Genomic DNA, 23,688 nt, shown 5'->3' on the forward strand with positions numbered 1-23,688 from the left:
ACAGCCATCCTTCTGCAGCGGGGATTGAAATCATTTCATTTGTCAACAGAGGGGCATTATCTGCTGCTATTCCATGTGGCTTCCAAGCCTCTGCCACATTATGATCATCAGTCTGTGCAAGGCAGGCTGCCCGGTGTGTGAGCAGACCCCCTTTGAACCTTGTGCTAAATGGACCAAGCAGATTAAATGTCCAAATGCCACAATTCAAGTGTAAATGTGCAATACTCAGCAGAGTTCACAGTTCAAACAAAATTGGCCTCTGTTCTTTATCCTCATAGTTATGGTCAGATAGAGAGTAACAGAGCTATAATAAAACTGGTCACACAGACAAAAGCCTTTAAAAAAAAAGTCATCCACATGATAGATCTGAAAGTCTAGAAACTGGAAGGCTGAGGTATTTAATATGGATGTGATTAAACATGACAGCCCTTGTGTCTGTCAACTGGATTTGCTTTATACATTCTTTCCACGTTTAGGAATAACACAAATTGTGTGTGAATGTAAATATGCCTTGGGATTTTAGTGAAACACTTCGCATGATATTTAATACTTGTTGTTTGTTGTTTGAGTAGGTGTCTCTACTTAACCCTGGTTGTTTTGGTACTCACTACGTAGAACAGGTTGACCTTAGACTCACAGAGATCCATCTGTCTCTGCCTCTCAGATGTTGGGATTAAAGGCCTGTACCGCCACACCCAGCCAATACTTAATTGTTATGACTCTCAGTATGTTCTTCATGCTACGAGTTTCTACCATTTTCATTAATGAAATGGATGCACATAGGCCAACCAGGAGCTCATGGTGACATAGGCCATTAAAAAGTCAGGGTTAGAACTGAACTCTCGATTCAGTACATTTCACTCCCTAGTGATTTAAACTTACTTTATGCAACTGTGACTAAAATGCCTCAGACAAATTGAAGGGAGAAAATATTTATTTTGGCTCATGAAGGAGGTGGAAATATGTGCTGCCTTCCTCATCATGGACAGGGAACAAAGAGAAGGAGAGACTGGGTACCACATAGAACCTTTAGAGGCATACCCCCCCCCAGTGACCCACTCTATTCAACTAAATTTGCCACCTCCAAAAATAGTGCCGCCAGTCAGGAACCAGGCATTCAACACATGAGGCACACTGGGAAAGGCTTCATATTAAGATAATATACGTAGTCATAGGAATTTATTAAGAAAGACAATAAGCTACGCCAGAATCTAGACCCCCTAAGTTCAGTTAGAGGACAGTACAGGACACTGAGTCAAACAAGAGGGAGATACTGAGTTGAGAGGAAACAGTATCTGAGGTGAGGATTTGGAATGAGTTGTTCTGAACAAAGCCAGGTACAAAAGAACACCACTATTCAAAAAAGATAGAGAAAATAAGGTCCATGAAGTGGGGCAAGTTATATTCAGCAGGGGACTGTTAACTACTCTCTGCACACCAGGCAATAATGTAGGCACAGAAGGAATATGAGTGGAAAAGCCTAGGAACCTGAAAGAGTATGTTGTGACCAGAGGGATATATGTGGTGTAAGTAACAGTCAGCCGTGCTAGTGGTGTGTAGTCGTCTCCCTGCAGATCATCCTGGTGATTGTTTGGGCTACTACTTATCATTCCATATTTTTGCACATGAGAAGTGAGGCTGAGAGGTTTAAAAATGTACCATGTGCATCAGAGCCAAGACCAGGAATTCAGATGTTTCTGGCATAGGTCTAGGGCCCCTTTCAAACATTAGATTTCTATAGCCTTGTATAGAAGAAAGGCACATAAATGATTGAGAGATGGACAGACAGGTGAGAGAGAAATGATAGACAGAAAGGAAGACAGGCAGACAGGCAGACAAGTGATAGATTAGTGACCTAATAACAAGAAGGAAAGGTAATTAGACAATAAATAGGTAATAGATAGATGGTATATAGATTATAGATTTATAGATAGATGATAGATAGATAGATGGATAGATAGATAGATAGATAGATAGATAGATAGATAGATAGATAGATAATAGATAGATAGATAGATAGATAGATAGATAGATGATATATTAGTAGCAACAGGAATATAAGGTATTAAATAGTGAGCCTTTACGAGGTTATGTGTTGGTGTGTTAAATTTGAAATTGACAAGAGCTGGGATAAGTTCCCAAATACTCAAAATTCCTGCAGATTTTGTATGGTGAATTTTTTTAACTCCAAAGAGGCCAAGCAGGGCTGCTCCTCTTTCTTCTATCGCAAATTGTGTTTTTCACTTGGATTTGTAATAAGAGCCCTTCACACTTAAGCTATCAGAGTAGTACTGATCAGGGCACAAAGTAAAATCAAAGAGCTCTGGTCAATCTTGGATTTAGAAAAAAACGAATGAAGACTAAGTGTGTTACATGCAATATTTATTTGAAATACAAATTTGATTGATGCCCCCGTGTATGTACTAAGTCTTGCAGGGAAGAAGATGCAACGACCCCCATGAAGTCATTAATTTTTATTCCAAATTTCCAGGGGCTTTCCAATGTCTGAAATGAATGACTCTGTGGTGGAAGCCTGAGGCTTGCTATTTGGAACACTGTTTCATTGGCCTCTCTCTTCTCTCCCTTGGATGGTGCATGACTACTTGCTTGCATACATGTGTGCAAGCATTGCATGTGTGAGTGCCCTGCATTGTGAGAGCCAGAACTGGTGTATAAGGTCCTCTTACAGTTGAAACCAAAAAAAAAAAAAAAAAAATTAAGACAAAAAGATCTTTCCAAAGCCAAATTATTTGCCAAGGAGGCAAGAAGAGAGTGGAGAAAATTCCAGAAATATTTTAAAGAGATATACAAATAATCTTCTTCCCAAGAATATGAGCCATACAGCTAGTTGGGGGGGGGGTGTTTATCAATCTTTAGAACAAAGTAACCGAAAACAAGTAACTATGGATTTTATTGAGTACAGCTGTTCTTATTATTGACCAGTCAACAGGTAAGAGCCGGGTGTTGTGCTGGCACTGAAGAAATGGAGATAAAAGGACTGAGACTTCCCTCCTCGCAGTTTAGTGGAGAAGACCAAAGAATGCACATATTTGAACTATGGCATAAAAATGTGGACATTGCTTATAGGAACAAAAATCCTGCATCTCTGTTTTCCTGTGAAACCAATTAGTAGCACAGGTAAGTTCAGGGGAACAATCAAGTTTTTTGTCAACATAACTCAGAATAAAATGGTTTTTATTGGATTAAACATTTTCTTAAATTGGTTGTCTTTCAAACACGCTGGAGAGGAACCACACCCGTGCGGTAACATATGTGGAGTTCATTAAGCTTTGTAAAAGAAAAATATTACACCACTCCCCTCCCCCGTGAAATCTAGCCCACTGGTCCATTTTCCAAAAGAAAATAAGAGGACACGGCCTTACCCATGTACACGTTGTATTATGTCAGAAGTGAAGCAGCAACAGGTCATAGAGTGCTGAAAGAGGGGATGAAGCAAGTTAGTTGCTGTTAAGCTACAGCTCTGTTTGGTTGCTTTGCTGCTTTCTTCACTCTCTCCTCCTCCTCCTCTTCCTCCTCTTCCTCCTCCTCCTGCCAGGTTTAAGTATTATTGCATTTTTATCGCTTGTTAGGGCTCAATCTCTGCTTTTAATTTGAGAAAAAGAAATGAACTTAAGAACACATTTTCAAGTTGAAAACTGAAAGCACATTAGAATTTCAACTTAACACACCCAGGCTACTCTGTGTTCCTGATACATGTGCTAATTACCAAATACAAAGCTGGGGGAAGTGCCCAGTGAACAGGAGCTCCTCACAGTGTGAGAACTTGGGTACTCTGAGTGCCCACATGCAGGGATGCCAGCAGCCGGCTGTCTTCAGATTAAGTGAGTGATGTCAACTGTGAATTCTTACTACCTTATTTGATGGTTGCTTCATTTTTGGCATAATCACACAGCTTTCAATATATGAGTCTGCAGTAGAGTTCTAAATATCTGTTGAATGTTTCTGTCTCCTTAGTCCTGCTCAGCTCAGCAACCACTCAGTTCCTACTGAGGGCCTGTGGGAATAGTGGCACATAAGGAGTTGTTCTTGGCCTCAGAGTGTTTACACAATAAATAAGAAACAAGCAGCTGAATGCTGTAAGAATTACACAGAAGGCATCTGGCAAACATACAGGGACATGACAATCAGGCAAGAAATTAAAGTCTTCAATGTAGCAAAATGCTAAATCTTAGAAGATGCAGCATTGACAAGAATGGGGGGTAAATCAGAAGCTTTTTTCCACTGGAGAAAACTTAAGCAGTCATGAGACGGGAAACATAGCTTGATGCTTACAGACCAGAATAGAGGTTGGATTTCACACAGGTTTTCTGGAGCACTACAGAGATGCCGGGTAACAGTGGACTACTTGATATGCCAAGCTTTGATTTAATGAAGCATCCTTTAGGAGGTGGGAGGTCCTTGGACAGGGAACCCTCACTGCTCTTTGGGCTGATGAGGGAGGGGGATTTGATTGGGGGAGGGGGAAGGATATGGGAGGCGGTGGCGGGGAGGAGGCAGAAATCTTTAATAAACAAATAAATTAATAATAAAAAAAGGTTTTTGGACAGAGTGATACAGGAAGAAATGCCTTTAAGAGAAAGGAAATCCTGGAGGTCAGAAATTCAGTTCAGAGGCTCCTGCAAATGAGGTGAAGGATGGTGGTAGCTGTAGTGGGAACAGAAAGGGGGTAATGTTTGAGGGGGGAAATTAAAAATATACCTCTCTTGATAACATAGATTCAAATAAATCATTGCCATTTATGTTAACGGACTCCTATCTTGACCCACATTACGTTCACGGGGTAATGCTGAAGGAAGAAATTGACATTTAACTCAATATGAAATTCTAAACAAAGTGTTTTGAAAAAGTTTGCATCCTGGAACTCCATGTACGGGACATGAAAGCAAGAGCGGCTCCATAGCTTTTGTCACAAAAATCCTTAGGGTGACACTATGCCCCATTTCCATCCGGCTCATCATCCTTCCCCAGCCATCAGAGGTTGTTTATAGTTCTTCCTTCTCACCAGCAGTCTGCTTTATCTTTAACAAATTAGCACCTACAGTTTTTGAATTCCACTAGCAGATGGTCCTGACACATACAAGTCTCCCCTCGAAACCGTTTAGATTTTTAATCAAGATGCTCTTTGCCCAAGTGGCTTCTTCCCCAGCCAGCTTAAATAGTTTGAGGCCTGAGGCATATCAACGAGGCTCCGGTGGTTTGCCTGTTGCAGACAAGCTTCATTCCCCAGTCGCCTCAAACTCCCGTATATTGCTCACTGTGAATTACAAGTACCAAAGAGAGAGGTTGCAATAAGCTCTTCGTTGTAAAAGATACCTTGAAGAAGCATTTTTTGTTCATATACTATGGCTGTGAAAGATCTAAGAGGAAGGTGGGTCTCTGTCTTATGCTAGGAGAATCAATACTGTGACCTCAGTTTCTATCAACTACAGAGTTTCTTCTAGCTACTCCCATTATAGTCCTATTAGATACCTGTTCTTCTTTCTATGGCATCGTAGGTCTTGATAATCTTTCTTGAATGCAGCTCAATTTTAAATATATGGAAAGTGCTGTGCCAGGGCTAAGGGAACATTAGCTGGCTCACTAACCATATATAATTTTTTTAAAAAATGTTATGAGTGATTTTGCAATATATGTCTGTGTACCACAAGCATGTTAGTGGCCACAGAAGTCATAAGAGGGGGTCAGATACCCTAAGACAGAAATTATAGATGGTTGTGAATCACCATGTGAGTGCTGGAAATCAAACTCAGATCCTCTGGAAGAGCAGCCACTGCTCTTAACCTCTGGGTCATCTCTCCAGCTCCAGAACCATATGTAATTTTTAAGGGTTAGGTACTGCTCTAGACACTGTAAATAAAAGGATGCATCCTGCTTGCAGAATGTCAATGCCCCTGGAGCACATGATCAAACATGGAGGCAGCTAAACTGTTGGGTACATCTTCCAAAACATAAGGCTTACAATGAGACTCCAGAGACATGATCTACCAACTGTTTTTGAAGCCTCATAGAAGAGATAATATTGGATATGAGTTCCCAAAGAATGATTGTCACAATCCAAAAATCAAGGAGAGTAAATCCACAATATGCTGACAAGGTCACAAGAAGTACTTTGTGTTGCTTCTTATACACACACCAAGATAAGATGCTAACACCAGCACAGGAATCCTGTGAAACCCAGAAAATTATTGGCTATTAGGTTTAGGGAGGGCTCTCTCAAATGAGAACTGCACACACTCAAAATGAACAACTGGCCTTGCATGAGGGCAGTGCTCCAGCTCCCTTTTCTGGTCCAACCTTCTCGAGTAGAGGTAAGTTTCCAAAATGGTGTTTCTAGACTTCTTTTGAAAGACAAGAAACAGAGAATTCTTAGAGTTGGTTGTTTCCATCCATTATTCTTTAATTGGGCAGTTTTCAATTTGTGATGTTCATAACAGTTTACCAAAGTGTGGTACACAGACCAGCAGCATAAGACTTACTTGAGAATTGTTGGCCATGCACATTCTTGACTCCCTTTATAGAGATTCTTTTAGCACCATTTTTCATAGATTCTTGGCCAGTTAGTTGGTCAAATACAAATTTTTCCAATGATAGTAATACTTCCATGGGCCTCAACTTCCTAGTCTGAGCCCTAAAGCCAACTTCAGCATTTCCTTTTTTTTCTTTTTTGATTTATTTATCCATGTATTCTATGACCTATGTCTTCATGCACACCAGAAGAAGGAATCTGATCCCATTACAGATGGTTGTAAGCTATCATGCAGTTGCTCAGAATTAAACACAAACCTCTGGAAGAACAGTTAAGTGCTCTTAACCACTGAGCCATCTCTCTAGGGCCCCAACTTTAGCTTTTATGTGATAGCCTCCTCTGTGTTACTGCAGTCTGCCGAGTGTGATATTCAGCTCATTGCTGTGCCCTTTCCTGGCTATTGACCTTTCTCATCCCCATTTCCTGTATCTTTAATATGAAGGCCATAATGCATATGACTGTGGCAGAGCACAGACTTGTGAAGACCAGAGAGACAGCACAGAAAACCTGCTATAGTGTGTTCTGACCCTCGGAGAAGTCCAGTATTGGCAGATGTCCATAATTGTTCAGCCGGTTATATGCTAAATCAGAAAAACCATGTAACAGATAGTGGGTACTCCTTGGATACCTCACCCAGAGTATCTAAACTAACTAAACCAGCTCTATAAAGTATTAAAAAGTGGTCCACGGTGTTGATTTGAAGTGCCATCATCTCCTTTCATTGTCTCAAGCTCCTTGCCTCAGAACTATGTAAAATCAGTACCACTAGGGTCCTGTCTACTACTAACTATTCCTCCTCCCAGAGCATACTTGTGCTTGCTTCTACTTCAAGCCCACTGCCCATTGCAAAGACTTATAAATACGGCCTCATATATGAAGACATTGAGAGAATACATTTCTATACCATTATAATGTGTACTGAGATGACTTCTAGAAAACCCTAACTTAAGAGAATAAGGTTGAACAAAAACTAGTTGACCAATAAGTCGCCCTGAAGGCCCTTGCATCAAACATCTCTTTTGGAAGTACATTCTAGATCTAGCAATCACCTTCACAGCAGAATTATGTTCAATGTTTATTTCCATAGTACCAAGGAAAAACTTGAAAAATGTAATCCTTCAACAAACTCCTGTCTTCTCTCTTGATGGGGCATGATATTTTTAGTGTATGTGTGTGTGTGTGTGTGTTCATGTGTGTACGTGTGCATATAGGCCAAAGGCCGGTGTCAGGGGTTCTCCCCAATAACTTTCCACATTAAATTTTTTGAGACAGGATCTCTCACTGAGTGACCATCAGTTCCAATGGAGTATCCCATCTTTGTGGCCAGAGTGACCAACAGGGCCCATGGAGCCTCTCATCTTTGTTTTGCCCACACTAGGATCAGAGGCTCGTGCTGCTTGCACTGTTTGGTTGCTGTTTCCTTGGGGCTGGGTCACCAGTCTCAGGTCCTTATGCTTCTTCACCAAGCACTTGGCCAACTGAGCCATTCATCTCCTTAGACCCAGTCATGATGTCTTAGTGCACATTTTTAGTTACTTTGGCTGGGATGCTTCCTGAGACAGGCATATGGAACTGGACATAGTCTTTGTTTCTGGCTCCACATTGCTTCATCCCACACCCCAACACACAGACTCAGTTCCTGAAAGAAGTATTCTAGAACTCGAAGGGGAAAAGCACCATGAAATGATAGCTTCCACTTGCTGCGGGAAAGACAGTCCTGTAATTGGGTTCACTCTGGATGGGTTCCACTGTTTCTTCCCATCACTGTAGCTAAAAGTGCTACTGTTGGCATCTCAAACCAAATTAACATGTGATATTAGCTTGAAAAACTGTCTCCTGTGCAAAATATTCAAAGTAAGTCATGCAAATTGCAAAGACTGGCCTGCATAACCAGGCCGGGTGATACTTTATATACTGTGGGTGGGAAAACGAGGTGCCCTGCTCAGATGTGTTCATTGTCCTGCTGTGAGCCAGGTGGTTTGATGAGATTTGTACACTTAAGGAGATGAGACATTGGAGACTCGTGTGTCTGGATTCGTTGCCTCGCAATCAAATTGTGTGCTGTGTGTTCATTTGAAATTCCTGGTTGCCAAAAAATATCAGTTCTTGCCTTTATCATGGAGTCCTATGTGAATTCTTTTCAGAATATCACGATGCCATTAAAATATGGAGTTTTCCATGACTTCAAATCCAGCCTCTTCCACATAACTTACAACTTCAATTTTGGTTTCATTCCAAGCAGCTTTCTGCAAAACAAAATATTTTCCTTACTTGTCTTTCAGAGAACACCTCATTTCTTTGATTTTTTTAATTGGTTTGAAGTAACTTTTAAAAAACAATAGTATGTTTAGCAAATAAAAAAATAAGTGGGAAGAAGAAAAAAATATCCGACTTATCTCCCAAATATACCCTACTGCTTCTCAGTCCTTTCTAACACATAAAGTATTCTTTACATTCATGATAAAGTAACAGGGACACACAGCTTTAGCTTTATAATTCATTCCTATTATTGATATACTGCCAATGGGATATATCCCTGAAGGCGTAAATCACAAACAATCCCACACCAGTTTGGAATTATGATTAATAGAATGGTTATTTATGTAAAGGGGAAAACATGCAGATGAATGTCCCAGACAACAGCCCTCTACACAATCAGCAAAGGAGCCTAGTCGCTGGAAGCGGAGCTGGAATCGAGAGAGAGAAGAGAGAAGTGGCCACTTTTTTAAAGGGAGAGAGACCACACCCCAATGGGCTGGTATCTCAGCAGCTATTGGCTGAAGGAGCGGAAGGAGCTCCCGCAACATATCCCCTTAGCCCTTGCATAGGTCTATGATTTTTTCTTTATAATATCATATAATATTTTAAGTATATTTTGTATTTTGGGGGTCATGATGTTGTTGCACTATATGAGACCCTGTTCAAAAAAGATAAAAAGATTCTAGCACATCTTTGGAGCATTTGTTTTTAATGTAATTTTAATATAACACATACAGCCAGTAATAATTAGAAATTATGTTTAAGATATCACTTGTAAAAGATCATCCTATTTTCCTTCATTCAACAGTTTTCAACACTCATTTCATTTTAGATATGATGCTATGTATTAGGCATAATCCTAGAAACACAGCAGACATGTTTCCTGAATACCATATTTTATATTATTTATAGTGGGCATAATAGAGGGAGAAACCCTCTCTGGTTACCAGTGAAAAAAAGTCAACTAGAAACTCATCTCTAATAAGTTTGAAAACTCAGAATGAAATCTAAAAAAAAAAAAAAAAAAAAAAAAAGAACCAAAATGTTAATTGTCTATTGGATGTTGTAAAACAGTCTCTATGCCTGTCTAAAGAAGCAAAAGCCCACTTGGCAACAGCTCCAAGATGACTGCTGTCTGTCTTCCAAGCCCATGACTTTGAGCATTCCTACCAAGTACAGTGTTAAAAGTCACAGAGAGCCCCTAAAGCTACTGTTTTGCTTCTGTGAGTTCAAACAAGGGATCTTGTTCTTATTATTCATACTGTGCAGTGTTATTCAGACTCTGCAACCTCCTCCACGGCATTTGCCATGTGTGTATTTGAAGTAATTTTAGGAAGATTTATATTGTGGTGCCGATGTGTAGAGTCTAAGCAAATACTGGACCATTGTCCATCAGGGCTTGATTACCACAGCTTTTGACATCCACAATGGGTCTTGACACAAATCCTTACCCTCACCATGAAGGATCAACTGTCAAAGTAGAGAGCTTCATTTTCCACTCTTCAGGTGCTCTCCAGGGACCATAGTGCCAATAGCACTAATGGGCCTTCTTTTTCTTGTATTAAATTCCCCATGGGTGGAATGGGTGGCTGGAACACACTGCTGTGTGTCACCCAGCTGTGGACAGCTCTCCACTTGCTCACATGCAATCTTAGGTTAAAATCTTAGGCCATAACACTACGTCTAATACTACATACAACATCAATGTAATATTACATTTTACTTCAGTCCTTAATTCTCTGTGCCTCCCTCTTTTCCACAGTCTTTCATATAAAACTCTGTAATGGGTGCACAGAGAAAATTATCCTGAAAAGCCAAGCGGTGTTGACATTAATCCTTTGCATATTCTGAAACCAGCCTGTCTGCCCTAAGTCGTTATTCTACACATGACTTGATTTTAATTAATAACAAACCAGAAGCTCAGAAAATAATCTCTTAAGCCAGTTTCACTCACCAGCCTCAGAATATTAACAGAATCCTCCCAGGCTCTATAAGGAAATTAGAGACCAACCTTCAAATGCTCCATTAAGAGAACAGGACAAATGACTGTAGTTGTCATGTTTAACCTCAGTGTGTTTTCCTCTGCTACAACAAAGAGGAATGAACAGTGCACACTCAGATGACCAGAAGTAGATCCACACAGGGCCTGCTCCTTTCCAAGGAGCAATAGGTAAGCCAGCAGGGGTGTGCTGTTCTCTCAGTGCAGAATTCGAGGAAGAAGTACAGTGTACCATGTCTTTCTGGCCAGCCTCAGTTTTTACTTCAGTAGTTTAGTAGTTTTCCACTAACTGTAATTCAAACTGTAAAAGGCTCTAAATTTTTTTTTGGGGGGGGGGGGTAACTGAAATTAACTATCCTGATGACTTTTTCATCAGTCTGTCTTTTCCTGTAACTGGACACGAGATGATTCATCCACATCTGTTGAAAAAGCTTCTAAGTCTGTTAAGAGAATTCCTTGATCTAAATCAGAGGTCAGTAAATAAAGCCTAATCTGGCTTGTTATCTTTCATAAAGTTTTATTATAACATAGCAATGCAAATTCTGTAGTACATTTTATGTGGATACGCCCTTTATTTAAAAAAAAACCAGTTCTACTTTAAATGTATATTATGTCTTTATAGGAAGTATTTTCTGCCCTTTATTTCAATAGCCACTTGACTGAAAAATAAGGTCAACAAAGTGCAATAACTATATGCAGAAAATCTTGAAATGTTGCTGAAAGTAACTAAAAAGACCTCAATATATGGAAATGCTGATAGTAGTATTACGACGTCACTTTCTTCCCAGATTAGCCATAAAAGCTCAAATTTACCATAGACTCCCAGATTCTTGCCTTTAATCCCAGCATTTAGAAGGCAGTCAAGTGGATCTGTGAGTTTAAGACCAGCTTGGTCTACATAGCAAATTTTAGTAAAGCCAGAGCTACACAAAGCCCTTATCATTGACTATAAAACTTTCTCTAAATGTAGAGGCAATAATAACTTCTAAAACTAATTACACAGAGAGAGAGAGGTGGAAGAAAGGGAAAGGGAGAGAGAGAGAGAGAGAGAGAGATACATATAGTTATTGATTGGTGCATCCATATATACAGCGAGAGCTTGAGACTCACCGCAGGGCACTTAGAATACCACCTCTATGTGTCTTTAAACATTACCTCATAGTCAGTCACCACAAGAAGATCTTTAATGTTGCTCTTAGGGGCTGGAACTGGTGGAAATAGCTTGATCCATATGTGACACCTGAAAATAGGAAGGAATTGGGTGAACATAAATAGTCCTCTTGTCTAGATTTCTACTCAAACATTGACTAAATCAGTTCTATGTGTAACCGTGTTACAAATTGGGATTCTCTGTTGGTTAAGATTTCTAAACATCTCATCATCATTGAAAACCTTGGAATGCTGCCAGGCTTTTAAGCTTCCTGGAGACAGGGAAGAGGAAACCCTACCAGTTTCACATCGGGCTCATTGCCAGGTCTGACTTCTGAAGATGGGTCAGCGGCATCCTTTGCTTGACTTCTCGTTCACTGCTCATTCTAGCTTTCCTCCTTCAACAATGACAAATTCACAGTTTCTTCTCATCTTTCCTTTCCCTTTGAACTGCTGCCTATCACCCGTGGGCATCTAAATATAACATGTTAATGAGTAATATCCTTTAATAGGGAAGTTATTTCCAAAGTTGTTAGGCTAAAACAGAACTTTGCCTTAGTGATTGAGAGAGGAGGGGGTGCAGTCATTTGCAGGCTGCACAGTGGGATTTGAGATCTGTGCAGCCTTTAGAGAATCTGCATTTGACATAAGGACAGCCACTCTGGATCAGGTACCTGAAAGCCAGGCAGAGGTCAACCCTTGACTACTGAGACCCATATGTGAAGGCAGTGCGGTGACTTCAGACTTGGGTGGACTGCTGCCTTTTTATAGGAGATGGCAAAAAACAAGCAAGTACAAAAGGGGAAACTGTGAAAGTAAAGAATACAGTGGCAAAAATCTTGGTAGAAATTAAGATAATGTTAGCAAATTTGAGGAGTGTGTCATAGCTGAGGACCATGCTGTGTCCTGTCTGTATGTCATGTTTTATTTCAGCCTGAAGCAGCATGCTGTAAACTCCATCTGATAATGAGCCATGTGTAAGGGCTGCACTGGAAAGTCAGCCCTTGAAAGTAAGGAATACCTACACTCTGCAGATGAGTGAGAAAATTAACAAGACAAAGCAGGCGGTTGCTGGAAACACAATGAGATGCCATTCTGCCAAGAGCTTCTTCTCCTTTCCTGGTGAGAGGGGGAGAGAGAGAGGGAAAGCAAAGTCAGAACTGGGGAAAATAATCAACATGATAAGGATGAGTCATCAGAGGGCTTGGTTTATGTTGAAGGTGCTGGGTGATGGTAGGCAAGGACAAGTGATTGAACACTGAGACTTAGGTGTCTCTTCTGCTGAAGAAGCTAATACCTATCTCACAAGGTATAAACAGGAAAGGAAACCACGGTAGTGGGGCCTACCCAGTTCCCACAATTGTTAAGTCCCAAAGAAATCACACAGAGGTCTACATTAGTTATAAAATGATTGACCCATTAGCTCAGGTTTCTTATTAACTCTTATAACTTATATTAGCTCATTATTCCTATCTGTGATAGCCTTGGCTCGGTACCTTTTTCAGCGAGGCAGTCACATCTTGCTTCTGTGGCAAGCTCACAATTGTGGAGGAATGGGCTTTCCTCTTCCCAGAATTCTCTTGTTCTCATTGAACCACCTCTACTTACTGCCTGGTTGTCCCGCCTATATTTCCTGCCTTGCTACAGGCCAATCAGTGTTTATTTAAAATATAATTGACAGTATACAGACCATGGTCCCACACCAGGGGTCTTTTAATTATTATTTATTTCAGCAGGAGTAATTCAACCAATCATCCAGTCCACTTCTACCCTGTACTGCCTGGATACCAGAGCTTAGAGCATCAGATGAGTAGTAGGGTCTTAGGTAGCAAAGCTACAAAAGCATAAGGCTACTAAATAACTTAATTACACTGTAGTGAAACTTTGTTTTTACCCACTTGGGAATGAAACTTTTAAAGAAAGCATGAGAAAAATTTACAGTTATCAGTGCAGGTGTTAGAGTCTACAATGAGCACTTTACAGCTGTAATTATCCTCAGAGCGCCTTTAACCCTCATCCCCTTTTCCACACATCAGGAAGTAAAACGTTGTCATTTTCAGCACAGGAAGTTTTCTGCACACTATCCTGTCCTCTAATTTGTTCCTATTCTGTATTCAAGGGATGCTTCTATGGACTTTAAAGACTACATCCAGACTGTGGGAAGGAGGGGTGTTCGGTGTTGTGTGTCTGTTGGATTTCAGGAAGGCACTCCTGAAAAACCAAAGGTCCCTGACTAAATGATGTTGGGAAAAGTAGTGTCCTTGCTAATTTGCCTTACTCGCTTTCAGAAAACAAAAGCAAATCCTGGGTTATATTCAGTTCTCTTTCCTAGGAAAGAGATGACTCATTCATACATACATACATACATTCATACATTCATACATTTAGCAAGTGTCTGTTAGGCTCTTGTCAGGTACACAAGTTACTGGGACACAGGGGTTAAGAGAGTACATTTGGTACCTCCCATCCTGCAGCTGGGAGTCCATCAGGGGAGATCTGCAGAAAGCAAATAATGACTCAGGCCATGATTTGATGATAGCTGTACTATGTAGGCATTGCAGTAAGGTTCAAACAATGCTACATGTGGAAAAAGGTTCCAAACCTCAGTTTGTTATAATTTCTTCTACAAAACAATAAATGCATATAAACGACAATTTTGAGCCCTTGTGACTATCTAGGTTTTCAAAAAAACAAAACAACAACAACAACAACAACAACAAAAACCCACCTCAAGTCATTCAAAACCCACACACTGTTAAGTATCACAGGAGAGAGCTGTCTGGACTTGATGCTAGTCATTCTTGTTTCTCCGCATCTCTTTCCCAGTACCTTCTTGGCATTCTTGGTCAGGTTTCTTCTCTACCTTCCCAACGTTTTCATCTCTTCCTTTCTGCTTTCAAATATTCAGGGTCCTTCATCTTGACTAAGCTATAACACTGTTCAGTCATCTTCCACAGCTCTCATCATATACTTTCTGCTCTCACTGCCCAAACTAGTGTCTTGAATAAAGATTCAATCTGCTGTACTGTCATGCCTCAAAAACCATTTTTGCAGTCCCTGGTAATGTCTTCCTAGAGCAATCCAAAAGACCCCTTGTTTCCTCTCCTGACTTGATATCTTCTGATCTCGCCCCTAAATTTATTCTTTTATTTTAACATAATCTTTGTGGAAGGGTCTCATGTACCCCTAGACTGACCACAAATTCAATATGCAGTGGAGGATGGACTTGAAGTTCTGGTCTTCCTGCCTCCACTCTTTTTCCTGTGTAGTGCTCTACCACACCTAGTTTATGTCATACTAGGGATCAACTCCATTGCTTTATGCATGCTAAGCAAATGTTCTACCAAGTGAGGCACATCCCCAGTCCATCCTTTAAAAAAGTTTCTTAGCATATGTTAATTGCTCAAGATCTCAGGATTCATTATGACATTTTTATATATGCATAATATACTCCTATCATATCTGCCCCCATGTCCATCTCATTTTGAATTCAACCTGACCACAACTGAGCTAAGGGAAGCCACAGCTCTTTCCTGAGATGGGCCCATTCTTCTATGACACTTCTTGCTTTTAAAATTGTAGCTGGGCCCCAATTTTCAGTGTGTCCCTTGACTGTTTCTGATCAGTATGCTCTTTGAGCACTAAAAAGTAAGTTTGTCAGGCCTATCTATTTTAATTCCATGAAACACAGTGTTTTCTTTTGTCCTGCCCTTGCCCTGACTTGTAGCCATAGGAATAGACTATACAATCCCCATAGCACAATCACACAAATTCATTGAGCCTTTTGCAAACCCGAGAATAGTCACAAACAAATTTGTGTTCATTGTTTCATCAAACCTGTTCTCATCCAGGCATGGTGCTGCTTGGCCATATTCTCAGAATTTTAATTGCCAAGGTAGAAGGATGACACTCCTTCCCCATGGGAAGTAGGAAGAGCTTGCCTCAAAACAAACAAAAGAAATGAAAACAAACAAACAAAAATTACTTCTTTCACCAGCTTCTCCATTTCAGTCTCTGCCCTTCCAAGACCCAGACCCGAATCCTTGGAGTTACATTGATTGTTTCCAATTGTAATAGCCCCTGTGTCTTCTTCACCCCCTTAGTATATGAGCTCTATGTACAATCATACATGTAAGGCTCCATGCTTCTGATTCCTTCATCTATTCTTGCTTAGTCTGGAGATAAGGGTGCCAGACCCAGCTTTTGGTAAAGGTGGACATCTTGGGGCTTGGTAGTCTCACCTCAAACCAAGTTAAAACACAGGCTCCTTCCCATGCCTCTCCCACAGATATGTTTTTTTCTGGTAGTACTTATTCTACCCAGGGCACCATCACATCATTACTCAGCCTTTAAACAAGATTAATTCTACAGAAGCAGGATCATTAACTGCTAATAGTTTGAAAGTTATAAAGTATAAAAATAGAAAAGTCACTCATAAGGATTAACTAAGAACTTACTCTCTACAAATATTTTATATGTCCTTTTTAAAAAATGGACACAATGTACACCTTTAATCTATTTCCAGAAGCCACTGTGTGGATGGAAAAACTGAAATAGGGAAAGGGAGAGAAGTCACCTGAAAACAGACAGCTCTCAGCTAGGGAAACTGGAAACAAAGCCCAGGATTGGCTAATGACTGAATCCCTAAATGTAATGTAGGGTTCCCAGTGCATTCTTCTCCATCTGTAAAACCGTGGGTTTGCTATATGTGCTGGGGCTTTACTTAGTGTATTCTAGGTGTCTCTTCGCTTAGTGTATTCTAGGTGTCTCTTCGGCTTAGTGTATTCTAGGTGTCTCTTTGCTTAGTGTATTCTAGGTGTCTCTTTGCTTAGTGTATTCTATCTGTCTCTTTGCTCAGGGTATTCTAGGTGTCTCTTTGCTCAGGGTATTCTAGGTGTCTCTTTGCTTAGTGTATTCTAGGTGTCTCTTTGCTTAGTGTTTCTAAGTGTCTCTTTGCTTAGTGTTCACTATGTATTTCTTCAGTTACTATATTCTAGGTGTGTATTTGTCATTAAGGAGCACCACCACCATGCCCCAGCAGCACTGCCTTTGTTGCTGGATTTACTTCACTGTAGTAAAAGTTGTTTTGCATCAGATTATATATTTACAAGCCTCCTCTCTAACTGATGTTGGCTGCTCTGCAAACTCCCAGTGTCCTTGACCTTCCCAAGTTATCGGCTGAACTTAATCAATTTATTAAAATCCTAAGCTAGGACTGGAGAGATGGTTGAGCGATTAAGGGCTTATACTGCTTTTGCGGAGAAATTTGCTTCCCAAAACCCACATTAGGTTATATAGAGCCATCTAGCTTTGGAGAACCATTCGTGGCTCTAGCTCCAAGTGATCTGATACCTTCTGGCCACTGCAGACACCACACATATGTACATAAACAAACACTCAGACATACCCACATACGTATACATTAAAAGAAATCTTTAAAATCCTAAGTCTGTCTTTCTTTTCTTAAGTGTTTTTGTATCTGTTAAAAGCAGGCATTAGCACATCTTGGAATAGTGAAACATATCTGTCACTCCAAGATTTGTGGGGCAGAGGCAGGAGGATAATCATAAGTCAGAGGCCAGCCTGGTCTACATTGTTAAATTCCAGGCCACTTGGGCTGCATAACGTGATACTATTTGCTGTCATTTGTTTTTCTTTTCTTTCTCCTTTAAGAAAAAGGCATGGATAGTCACTAACCGTATTGTCTATTTGTTCCTAAGTATGATACAAAGACAAACAGCAAAACGTTGAGTCTGTGAAAAGAACAAAATGTGTTGTAAATATTATCATGGTCTTACACTCAATAATTTCTGGCTCAAATTGTACAATACCCATTGGCCTGATATGCCAAGTCCTGATAACAGTACCGTTTGCCTTCTGACCATGATTACAAAAATCTTTTCAGTTATCCCACTGGTTCATTCACCTTACTTCTGACTTAGATAAGTGTAGGTTATCAGTGAATAAGCAAAATCATGGAGGCAACTGATTTTATTTCATCCAACTTAAGAAGAAAGTTCTCATTATGTGGAAATTCCTGTATAGGAAGCAGAGCCATGGGCAGTTCACCGTGTGAAGAGTAGAACTCATGCTCAAGACCATAAGCATTGTGAGCTTGACCTTAAAGGAAGTATGCTGGCAGGAGAATCCAGTGCAAGAAAACTGTTCACTTACTGTTGAGTAAAAGTGACTCGTCAATTACCAGCAGTTCAGTTATGTAAATTTTATTTCTGCTGCTTTTCAACATTTATGCCTTTTTTGATGGGCAATTGTAGGTACCAGCGTACATGTGTGTAGATCACGGGACAACTTGTACGTTGGTACCTTTCACCATGTCTGTATCAGGGATCGAACCTTGTCATCAGGCTTGGTGGCAGGTCCCATTATGTACTGAGCTACCTCACCAGTTGTTTTATCAATGAAAAGGAGAGAGAGAGAAAGAGAGAGAGAGAGAGAGAGAGAGAGAGAGAGAGAGAGAGAGAGAGAGAGAGAGAGAACAATGATTATAAAAAGATGAATTCATGCAAGGACCTTCTCTTGTCTGGTTGAAGGAATAACAGAAGATCAGGTCCCACGGATTCCAATACTCTAAAAGCTGAGATGTTTTCGGATGTCCTGGAACACATGACATCAGAGCTTTCCTTTCCTTATCCCACGGGCAAGGCTCTAGGCTTGATCTTCAGGCTGGGGCGTTAATAGGGTGCAGATAGAAAGTAAAAAGAGAAAGTTCTAGGTGATGTGAATCACCTGTCTGACTTAAGGGACATTTCTTACATGCTATTCATCTTGAGTCACAGATGTTTCTTAAGAAAGTGCTGGGCACTCTCTTGCTCGGTTATACAGAGATGAGTTTTTGAGAGGGGAAGTTGCATAGCCTGTCCTGTGGGAAAGCCCACCAGTCTATCCGCCTCATTTCTGAGTGCTGTGGAATAACCCTCTTGCACACTCAATTTGTCAGTTGAATTGATTTAATAAAATGCTGATTGGCCAGTAGCTAGGCAGGAAGTATAGGCAGGGTGATCAAACTGAGGACGATGAGAAGGAGAAAGGCAGAGTCAGGAGATGTCAGCTAGCTGTCAAGCAAACAGGACATGTGAGAAAATGAGGGATCAAGCCATGAGCCACGTGTCAACGTATAAATAGAAATATGGGTCAATGTAAATATATAAGGTAGCTAGTAATAGGCCCGAGCCATTGGCCAAATATTTATAAGTAATAGTAAGCCTCTGGTTGGTAATTTGGGATGGAGCGGTCTAGAGAGAAACATTCCATTACATCTGGGTCCTCTTCAGACCTTATCAACTCTGCATATTTAGAAAATTTGGTCATATGGTTCTGTTGACTTTGATCCCCATTATTTCTGACATCTCAGCCAGTTGTCCCTAAAACAAGGAACCTCATGGAAACTGTGGAAAGTGTACAGTAGGTAGGATGGGATGGTGACAACAGAGGCTAGGGATCTCTGGGTGATGACAGGCTAGCTTCCTTTAGCTGCCTCTGACTGCCTTGGAAACTCCATCAAATGACTGGCATCTTTGTGCTGCAGTCTCTCTGGCTCGAGAATTCTGTGATCTATTAGTTGGCTCTGTGGAGGTGAATTTGATTCCTAGGCCTATTCTGCCTTAGTCCATACAAGTTTGTACCTTGACGGCCTCAGTATTGATTTTGAGTCTGACTCTGACTCAACAATAGGTTTCAAGCAAAAGCACTAATTAGTAAATTGACGGAGCTCTTCACATAAAGCAGCCCTGCTGTGTCTTTAAACCGGCAGGTGGCGGGAAAAGTTTAAATGGCATCAACAGGGTTGGGTAATTAAGGTGGTGTCAATATGTTAGTCTATGATATGGGCTTTAACTAGCTTCCCGTGGCGTTCCTCTTTTTGGTGGGTGAAGCGCTGCTGTCACTCAGGAAAGGTTCCCAATTCAAGCAAAAGTCAAAAGTCACCTCCTGTGACTGAGCTTTCGATGGCAGCTTTCAGGTGAGATCAACTGACTGAAGGAGCCAAGGAGAAAATAACAAACAAAGGGCAGGGCAGCAAAAAGGCTCTTAGCAACCCCCCTGGAAAACCTGCAAAGCTGGGCTCTTCCGGTGAAACTGAACCCAGGTGCGGGACTGTGCAGCAAGACCTTGGACACTGCGCTGTGTACGTGAACTACTTGACAAGCTCTGGACTGAGTGGGAGTCTGGTGGTTTTCACAACCCCTGCCAGGCCCAGCTGGGATGGACCCGAACTGGGAAGGTTTCCTTCTCCTCTGTAGAGCTCCCACAAACCCGGAAATCTTTCCTGGGGGCAGCTCTGGAGCCTGTTTCTGTGAACCTGCTGAAATAGCTACAGGCTGGCTACACAAGGTGCTGGGCCAGGCAGATCTAACTCAGAGAGAGCGGCTTGGGCCTAGTTTTGTCTCTTTCTACTGAGGTGACCTTCCTTGAGCAGTGTATTTGTTTCACTTTGTGTATTGCTTCTGAAGATGGGGGTAAGAGTGGGCGTGTTAACACATACAAAGTGCTTAGCATCTGCGCCAGTCCAGAGTAGCCGATCAATCCATGTTTGTGGTAACTATGATAGGGATTGGTGCATTGTGTCAGAGCAAAGGCAGCGAGTTAATTTCTCCAGATCCTCAAGGGAAACCACAATTGCAGTGCTGTCAGAGTCCTCAGGTCAGGAGAAACAAACACCAGATAGTCTGGTATAAAGGAAGGAAGGGTCAGAAGTCAGGGTTAGTCCCATTTCTCAAGAGTCTGAATTAGCCGGGCAGTGGTGGAACACTCCTTTAATCCCAGCACTCCCGAGGCAGAGGCAGGCAGATCTGTGTGGGTTCGAGGCCAGCCTGGTCTACAATAATCCCAGCATTTGAGAGGCAGAGGCTGGAGGATTTCTGTGAATTTAGGGCCCGCTTTGGTCTGCAGAGCGAATTGTGGGACATCCAGGGCTGTTACACAAAGAACCCCTGTCTCATAAAATCAAAAACAAACACATAAACAAAGAATTTGAATTAAGATGAACATTGCATTGGGCTGGTGAGATGGCTTAGTTGGTACAATTGCTTATCACAAAAGCCTGAAAATGGGCATTCAGATCTCCGGAACTCCCATAAAGGCCTAACACAGCAGTCCAGGTATTTGTAATCCTAACAAAACCCTGCAGAAAAAAAAAATGGGAGGCAGAGAAAAGAGAATATATAGAAATCTGAGGGCTAGCTAGCCTAATGTGTACAACTACAAAGAGCCTAATACTAGAGCCAACACCCAAAGGTTGTCCCCTGACTTCCACAGTGGACTGGGGCTCATGTGGAGGCCCAAAAATGTGAGCCTAGTTCTACCTGGTCTGATGGTCAGAGAGTTTGGAGGTTGCTCACATCTGTTGACAACAATCAGAGCTACACCTCCTGACTCAGGATGTGGTTACTTGCTTCATTTGACATTAAGATGGCTCATACAAGTAGATCCACTCCATCCTGACAGATGGTCAGGACATGCGAGCATACTTCTTTCTGCTCCTTCTTTTGTAAGAAGAAAGTTACCTGGGGAGTGGCTGCTTTCAGGATACTTGGTCTAGGGTGGCTTCACTGCCTAAACAACAGAATGCTAATGGCTTGACATCTCAAAGTGTTGAAGCAACTGTATGGCTTGTCCTTTGTATCATGTGAAAAAAGTCTTTAATTGCCTTCTTCCCCCTTTTGTATTGGGGTATAAAAGTGTACGGAAAATTAAATTCAGGTTATTTCAGTATTCACTGAAACTCTCTCCCGGTACTATTCTATGATCTCTGTTTAATTATTTTCATGTCTTCACACTCTTTACTTATATTTCTGATCCCCGCGCTCCCACCCTGGCAAGAGGTATTTTTGTTGAGGCTGGTCCCCAACAGGCATATGCATGCCCATACTCACACCCCATAATCAAACACACAAACACATGCACTCACACATCACACACACACACACAAAATGAATATAGTACACAACATGGACTTATTCAGACAAAAATTGCCTGCAGAGTTCAATGGAAACAGCCACAGTGCTTGGCCTAGATGGAGCCTGAGCAGGACAAGAGCTAGCCTAATGTCGCATCTCTGCAGCAGTCTACACCCCAAGCCAGGTCTATCTCTGTGCCTCAGTTTCTCTGGCTGGAACATCACAAATGGGACAAGGGGCATACATAGGAGTAAAGACAAACTTTCTTGCCAAGTTCCAGGCTAAGGCCCAGCTCTTACCAGCTTTGAGAATACCCTCGTCTTCTTTTCCCTGTTTATTTAGTGAAACAATGATATTTGGGCTGATATTCTAAATACTGTAAGCTTGCCTCTCACAGGGTGAGGCCCAGGGATAGAGGGCATACTTGATCTAAATTGTTAAGCATAAAGTATTGATTGGTGTGACCACCAAGAGAAGTGGTCACATCTGATATAAAACAACACAACACAAACCAACCAAACAAACAAAAGCTTTGGCATAATGGGACAGAGCCTTAAAGCTTACTGCTACCCTTTCTTTAAGACAGTGGGACAGCCCACAGAGCCAAGGTGGTCCAGCATGAGGCTTACCAGGCAAGATTCGTCCAGCCTTGAAACCGCAGAAGCCTGAGTCAAAGGAAGCAGTTTGCCTCTACTACAGGGTCTACCAGCTGAAATCCCCTGCTTTCAAAGAAAAACCCGAAGTCACAGGTGTACAGTAGCCTCTCTGGGGTTTTCCTTGTCGCTACTGCACCACCTGCTTTCCTCCCCAAGCATCTTTTCCCTCTGTGTTGACCCAGAGCTTCCCTCCCTTCTCTCACCTCATGAGGCTTTGAATCAGCAGAAGTCTTTTTGGAAGCCCAAAGAAAGTGAAGCTGGCTCTTTTTTTTTTTTTTTTTTTTTTTTGTACCTATTTTCCCTTTTTTTCTTCCCTTTCCTGGTTTGTTACCTTGTCTCACCACAGTGTGAGAACTTAAGAAGAAAGAGCTGGGACTAAGAAGAGAGACAGAGAAAGGCAAAAAAGACAGACAGATAAAGAAGAGCCTGGGAGAAACCTAAGGCACAGAAGAAAGAAGGGGCAAGAACTAGAGCTTGAGGTTCTCTGATAGGCTGTAAAGCATGAAGAAAATGCACTCAATGCTATAACATAACCCCCATCTCCTCCCAGCTTTTGAGACCATACACTTCAGGTAGCGGTAAATTGCTTCACACCTCTGTGATAAACACCAAGTCAAAGAAAAAAGTCTTCCCTCCATCCAGCCCACACTTATACACACCACGTTGGTTTTTGCTTTGCTCTGATCCCTATACATATCGCACACACACTAATTCACATATAGCAGAAAAACGCAAGTTGAGCCCTCCAATGAGTAGCATGTCTTTGTTGCTGAGGGATTTTTCCCAAAGACAGCAGCAGTCACCCTGTGGACAGTGCCCACACTGCCGACTGTGTGATGTGAAAACTGGTGTGGTTGACTCTTGTTCTGCTCCCCGCATAAGTGCGTCCATCTTAAGCCTGAAGAAAGCTTTTGGAAAGCACACGTTTTCACAGACTTCTAGTAATACCAGGTCCAGACTGGCAGATACAGTCTTCAGTGAGGGTGAAGCAAACCCATTGTTGACATGAAGGGGGCGTCCAGTGATCGTCAGTCTAAACTCTTACCAAGGACACAGCTACAAATAAGTGCAGCCAAGACTCTCATTTTCCATAGAGACGTACTGCTTGCTCCACAGTCAGTATCAGAAGGTCACAGAGTGGAAAAGAGAAGAAGAGGTGAAAAA

General features: G+C 41.5%; 1 protein-coding gene across 1 annotated transcript in view; it reads right to left on the reverse strand.

Annotated features, from left to right (window-relative positions):
- Positions 1-6,513: 6,513 nt before the first annotated feature.
- The window catches only part of Il5ra (interleukin 5 receptor subunit alpha), a 36,351-nt gene continuing 19,176 nt past the window's right edge, over positions 6,514-23,688 (reverse strand). Inside the window, exons 11-13 of the mRNA XM_050149418.1 lie at positions 12,980-13,073; positions 11,961-12,045; positions 6,514-8,793 (exon numbers count right to left, since the gene is read on the reverse strand). Coding sequence (XP_050005375.1) covers positions 8,707-8,793; positions 11,961-12,045; positions 12,980-13,073 — 266 coding nt within the window. The 3' untranslated portion in view covers positions 6,514-8,706. The remainder of the gene's footprint in view (positions 8,794-11,960; positions 12,046-12,979; positions 13,074-23,688) is intronic.

This window comes from Alexandromys fortis, unplaced genomic scaffold (genome assembly GCF_014885135.2).
Source record: "Alexandromys fortis isolate MF-2015 unplaced genomic scaffold, M_Fortis_MF-2015_v1.1 scaffold_48, whole genome shotgun sequence".
Classification (NCBI taxonomy): Eukaryota; Metazoa; Chordata; class Mammalia; order Rodentia; family Cricetidae; genus Alexandromys; species Alexandromys fortis.